This window comes from Balaenoptera musculus, chromosome 3 (assembly GCF_009873245.2).
Source record: "Balaenoptera musculus isolate JJ_BM4_2016_0621 chromosome 3, mBalMus1.pri.v3, whole genome shotgun sequence".
Taxonomy (NCBI): domain Eukaryota; kingdom Metazoa; phylum Chordata; class Mammalia; order Artiodactyla; family Balaenopteridae; genus Balaenoptera; species Balaenoptera musculus.
The window spans coordinates 93,391,572-93,398,387 of NC_045787.1; the positions used below are offsets into that span (position 1 = coordinate 93,391,572).

The 6,816-nt window shown below is 40.9% G+C and overlaps 1 protein-coding gene across 1 annotated transcript; it reads left to right on the forward strand.

The window, feature by feature from the left end:
- Window positions 1-702: 702 nt before the first annotated feature.
- On the forward strand, window positions 703-1,401 carry LOC118892513 (GTP:AMP phosphotransferase AK3, mitochondrial-like). Its single transcript, XM_036847279.1, has one exon. It carries the CDS (start codon window positions 703-705, stop codon window positions 1,399-1,401), a length of 699 nt encoding a protein of 232 aa, XP_036703174.1.
- Window positions 1,402-6,816: the final 5,415 nt, after the last annotated feature.

The following is a 6,816-nucleotide window of genomic DNA, read 5'->3' on the forward strand; positions in this document are numbered from 1 at the left end:
GCTGCTGCATAATATTCCATAGTATGGCTAAGGTTCACTTAGCTATTCTCTAATTAATGAACAGTTAAATTGTTAACAATTTTTCGCTGTTATAAATAAGGCTGAAATGAACATCCTATAGCCTTCTTGTCACTTGAGAGTGTTTTTCTAAGGAAGATACTGAGAAGAAATTTTTTTTAAAAATGGCTACTGCCAAGTTGCCTTCCAAACCAGCTGTGGGGACACCCCACCAGTGGAGTGTGGGAGACCTACTTACACCTTTGTCAACATTTGCTTCTAGATGTTCTGAACTGTTCCGCTGTCTAGTTCCGTGACTTGTATCATTCTTTAATTCCAGAAATTCTTGCCTTTAATTATCTCTTTAAGTACTGTATCCCTCCCTCGTCTCCTTTTCCTCCTGTGAAAGGTGGAACTTTAAATCTACACTTCGTTTCTTCATTTTCCTTTCGCACCTCCCACCTCTTCCGCCCTTCACACTGCACTGTGGGAGAATTCCTTGACTCAATCTTTCAACTCACGCATACGCACTTCTTCCGTAGCGTCCGTCCGTTTCCGCGTGGGTTACGCCCTCTCGCCCTCGGCGCTTCTTCGTGGCTCTGCCCCCGACGTCGGGCCGCCGAGACTGGGAGCGAGCGCGCAGGCGCAGCTGGCGTCCAACCAGGAGCCCAACCGTGGGCTTGGCCCTGGCCTCACTCAGCAGCCATGGGAGCGTCAAGGCAGCTCCTGCGCTTCGTGATCATGGGCGCCCCGGGCTCCGGCAAGAGCACCCTGGCGCTGCGCATCATCAAACACTTCCAGCTGAAGAAGTTCTCCAGCGGGGACGTGCTCCGAGACAACATGCTGAGGGACACAGAAATTGGTGTGCTGGCCAGCATTTTCATGGCCCAGGGGAAGCTCATCCCAGACGACCTTATGACTCGGCTGATCCTCCAGGAGCTGAAAATTTTCACCCAGTATAACTGGCTGTTGTGTGGTTTCCCCAGGACACTTACACAGGCTGAAGCCCTGGATAGAGTTTATCAGGTACACCTGGTGATGAACCTGAACATGCCCTTTGAAGTCATCCGGCAACGCCTCACGGCTCGCTGGATTCATCCAGCCAGTGGCCGCGGCTACAACCTCGAATTTAACCCTCCCAAAGCAGTCGACGTGGATGATGTGACTGGAGAGCCTGTCATTCAGCGTGTGGATGATAAACCAGAGACACTTATCAAGAGAATGAAGGTTTACGAAAACCAAACAAAACCGGTCCTGGAATATTACGAGAAAAAGGGAGTGTTGGAAACATTTTCTGGAAAAGAAACCAATCAGATCTGGCCCTGTATGCATGCTTTCCTGCAAACAAAAGTCCCACAGAGACACCAAAAAACTCAATTACCCCACAAGGAAAAATCCTTGTGATTAGCAAGATGAGCAGAACTCTTCCTTTCTTCACATGGAGTTCCTTGTTCTAAGACCCCACCATGAATGAATTCTTTGAAAATTATATTAGTTTCACTTCTGTGGATTTTATTCGGGATATTAAGGATATGCCAAATGAGTCTGATACTAAGATTTGTCTTTTGGGGACTTCCTTGGGGGCGCAGTGGTTAAGAATCCGCCTGCCAATGCAGGGGACACGGGTTCGAGCCCTGGTCCAGGAAGATCCCACATGCCACGGAGTAACTAAGCCCATGCGCCACAACTACTGAGCCCAAGTGCCACAACTACTTAAGCCCACGGGCCTAGAGCCTGTGCTCCACAACAAGAGAAGCCACCGCAAGGAGAAGCCAGCGCACCACAACGAAGAGTAGCCCCCGCCTGCGCAACTAGAGAAAGCCTGCACGCAGCAACGAAGACCCAACGCAGCCAAAAATAATTAATTAATAAAAAAAAGATTTGTCTTTTGAAATTGTCTAGTGTGTTTTATCCAGCTGTCTTCTATGAGTGTGCAATTCAGAAACATTAAAAATGTCTAAACTTTAAAAAATTCTTTTAGACCAAAAGTACAAGAGCAACTGGTAGTAATCTAACTTGTGTTCAGTAAGAATAAGTGATTGGTAAGGTTTCATATTTTTCTGGAAAAGTAAAAAATTAACATTATACTAATTTGCAGAAAGTATTTCATCAGAAGCTTTTGTGTAGCCAGATACCAAAAAAGACATTTCTAGCACAGGGGATGTGGTTTTGTGAGATGCTACCTCTATAAAATTCCGGATAAAAATAACTGGATTTACCAATCCACTGCAGAATGCGAGTTTACTGCTGTCTTTAAACTAAGAAACCTATAAGGAGGCCGTATGAGCTATATTACTTTTGTTGTTAAACATACCTTCAGTTGACTCAGAATTTTCAATTTGCTATAAAAAAAAATTAGGAAAGTATTACTTTGATATGATTTGTTTTCTTTTGGAAATATGTGTTCACTGAGGGATATAACATGTTAGAAATTGACATTATAAGTTCTTGTACAAGCTCCAAAATTGAATGAATTTTCTTTAATGGAAAATGTAATTGATGTCTTATGTTTTCAGATGTTACTGAGGTTAAGAAACGTGTTTTAGGGGACTTCCCTGGCAGTGCAGTGGTTAACACTGTGCGCTTCCACTGCTGGGGGCTTGGTTCAATCCCTTGTTGGGAACTAAGATCCCACATCCCACATCCCATGCAGCCAAAAAAAAAAAAGTGTGTTTTAGGATCTACTTGCCAGTTCTCTTTTTGATCAATATGCCTTGGTGAGTAACAAAGTATTTTAAAAAGAAGAATGAATAGAAGAAAACTTGTGATACTGCATAAAATAAAATACTGTATCATTAGGAAATAGAGATAGATCAAGCATGCCTGGTGGGAAATTTCCTTGACAGAAATAACCATCATAATTAGTAAACAGATGTGGCAATAGAAAGGCTTTATATGACAGGACCAGGAAAGTAACTGAATTTGCTGAAGGTGGAGTTCTTTACTCCTGATCAAAGAAGTTGATACCTGCTGGCGTTTGCTGACATCCTATCTTAAAGGGAAAAAATCTTGCCAGTGTGTGTAATCTGAGAATGAGTGCTTATGTACTGTGCCCTGGAGTAGTGGGGCAGTATGAGAAATGGAGGAGAAACCAGACTATAACTTAAATGATATATTTATTTTTATTTTAGTTGGTGCTAAATCAAATGAAACAAGTCCTTGTACAAGCTATTACTAACTGCCTTTGAAAAATTCAGCCCATCTTACTCCAGGCACTTAAAATGCAAATACCAGCAAGTGTTTCTTATGTATTTGAGGGGAAAACTTATTTTTCTTTCTTTTGATTTTATTTTTCATTCACTGTCAATTTTTCAAAATGGACCAAGCCTTTTAAAAATTAGAGAAAACATTTCATTCTTTAAAATACTTTCTATAATGTCTTATTTGAATATTGTTATATGCTTTCCAAAAAGTAAACTACTAAACTTATGAACTATCACTAGTCACTAGGTTATAAGACATCATTAGTCTTTACTATAATAAAACTAAATTTCAGGAAAAATATCAGTTTCATCTGCTTATTCAGTTTTTTATTATAAGGACCAAATTTTAATCTCCATGACCTCCAGTTGATTTATTTGTGACTGCTCTATCCTCACACATCTATCAGAAAAATCTACTTATGCTTATTCTTAATTCCTGCTTTGCTTGCTCTATCATTTATCTTGCTTGAGTGTTGTTAGTTCATCCATCTTGTTGAGTTTGTAATCTTTTGTAGTGTTGGTCTTCTTCATATGTGTGGTGATCTTGTCTCTGTAATCTGTATGGTTGAGATTCTCCATTAAATTGCATTGTCTGTCAATGAGTAGTCATCTTCTTGGGGAGATTGCTGGTCTAAATTGTCCTCTGGCCTTTAGTCAGGGAGAGTGAAGAAGGAAAAGCCACTGGGTAAGATTTCTCTGGGGTGTTCAGGTCCGGTGCCCAATTCCCCTCCTCATGACACAGACCCATATCCGTCTCATCTGGGATCCCTGGCCATGACTCCTACCTGGAGGCTGACACTTTGTCACTGCTGTTTCGCTCAAGAGCACATGGAAAGGCATCAGTAGAGGATGAACTGATGGCCCCTCCTGCAGCAGTGCCCCAAGGACCGAAGTGTTGATTGTCCTTGTTACCCTCCTGCTTCGGGTGTCTGCCACCTTTGGGGATGGAGTCTTGGTGCTCCTTCACCTTTTTGACACTAGTCTTCCGTACACATTTTAGATTGGGCTCTGTGTTTTTGCATCAATCCAGTGAACATCCCATACTTTAGGATTTATCCTGGTTTCTGGTTCACTGAAAGTTTCACTTCTTACTTAGGATCATCAGTTAAGGCCCTTGCTGCAGGAATGAAGATGCTGGACGATATACTTAGTCCACCACCCTGAAATGGAACCACATTGCCTCGTCCACCCTCAAAATTCATAAGTCATCAGGCCTAGAGCTATGGCTTTCAACTCTGGCTGCACATTAGAATCAGCTGGGAGCTTTAAGATAGAACATGGACACCCTGGATATTTTTATTTGGTTATCATGGGTGGAGGCCATGGTTATTGCTATGTTTGTTGTATTTTCAAAGCTCCCTGGCTTTTGTAAACCACTACCTTAAAGCAGCAGAGCTGACTTCCTCTGAGAGGGCCAGCCTTCTAAACAGTTTTCAACAGAGACTCAGAACCACCTGGCAGTCTCACCAGCTGGAACATTCATCACAAAAGGCTCTGCCCTCCTTGTCGTATTTTTTTCTCCCACACATGGAAATATTTAAGCAATGGATATTTTATCATTATTTTATCATTAGTCATCACCATGGATAACTAACACTTTTCATTTTACCTGTGTTGTTTATCAAGTGCCACATCAAATGTCACTCTAGTTACTGATTTTTGGAAGCTTGCTTACATAAATATCTTTCCCTGTGTGGCCAGCGGGTCGAGCTCTGCTATCTCTATTGTATTTAAACTCAGCTGGTGATGCTCATTTTTCAAGTATGCAGGTTGTGAAACCAACTTGCAATGAAATCATGATATATTTGTTTGATGTTTTCTAGTCTACAATAGCTTTTGTTTAGTTCTAACTAAAAATCTGGGAAAAGCCAATTAAATGGATTCTGAAGATGAAGTAACCCAAAACACAATGCATTTCTCTAAAAAACAGCTAAATTTTCTATTAGTAATTGACAAAAACTTACATAAACTGAAATGGGAACATGTTTATGTGCAATTGTGGGATGTCGTTATTCTCCAATTAGGCCTATGATCATGGTCTTGTGAGATCCTTGCACACTTTTGGTGGTTGATCATCTAGACAGCTTTACAGTGATGCCTTCTCCAGCAAGGAATAGGAAAACACCAGGTATGCAGAATGAAATGAGTTTGAATAGAGTGCAGGTGGGGAGTAGGTATTAGGAAGAAGAAAAGATGGGGAATGTGTATAAGAGAACTTTGAATATTATGACACAGTAGGACTGCTCTCCTTACAGCAAGCTGAGAAAATCTTCATAATGTCAGGAGATTGGAAAAAAAATATTCAAAATTGGTGGTGGTGGTGGAGGACTCCAAAGGGGTTAGGATTACTTATAGGTAATGAGAATGTGTGTTTAGTAAAGAGGAGGTCAGGCCATGTGGATACAGAATTTGGCTATTGTCAAACTGTAAGGCTTTGGGAATTTATCAGATATCCCACTGAGCCACTGTTGCATGATGGCAAAAACCCACCCAATTATGATTATGGGTAAGAGAAGTCATGGGGTGAAAGAAACGAGGAGGAAGTAAAGTTAGATGTTGACTGGAAAGACACTGGGAGGAGAATGGGAAATTGTTACTTGGAGGGACATCGAATTGGAGGGTGGAATAAATTAGAAGAAAATCTTTAGAACTAAGAAAGAAATTAGAAAATATTGGCAAGAGAATTGACAGAATTGTTATAGGAAAAAAAAGAACAGACCCACACTCAGAGGGAACGAGCTGTAGTTCTGCCTTCTCAATATTTCTTTTCTCCTTATAAAAAAAGAAAAACAATGTCTACTATATCCCTTGAGCACTGGGACATTGATAAGAACCATTAACTCAGGTAAGTAAAGAGGTCCAGGTAAATTACTTTGAAGCAAATGAAGTCTTAATGGGGTTTTCATCTAGCAAGAATAGGACTCACTTCCGGGCATTATTACCATTTGGAATGGCCATTTCATGGGGCTCTAACAGGGAAACGTTGCATGCAATATGTCTCCAAATGTGATCATTTCAGAAATCATTTGAGAACTGGTGAAAAGCTTTAGCAAGTTTAACAATCCTAGAATCTTCCTTTACTTAGTCTCCATGATATTGCTCTCAGAAGTTAACAAATTTAAGCAATAAGGCAATCAGATGACGTATCTGTATGTACTGGGAGCTTGGGCTCAGAGGTAGGCTTTACAAGTGATGACAAGGTGAGATTCAGGCTGTATATAACCACCATCTGACAGCAAAGTTTTCAACTATATTGTAGTTTGTTAGTAGCTCCCTTGTTACTTAAAATATCTTCCCAAAATGCAGTAGGGAGGGACCCTCAGGACCTGAAATCTTACCTGGAAACTGTAGTGACTCCTGAGTCCCAAAGAGATGCCATGGGCCAGCCAATGCTGCTCCCACAGCTGTGGGCACCAGGGGAGGGAAAATGTCAAGTTCTCAAAAAACAAACTAAACCAAAATATAATTTAAAAAACAAATTAACACAAACAAAAATAACAACAAAAAAAGCAGCAACACATAAGAAAAATGTGAGTCCCTTTCAGGGACACTGTCCTTCTGTTTGGATGACTTTCTGCTTCTGGTCTCTTGTTGGATATGCTATTGTCTTTGCCTT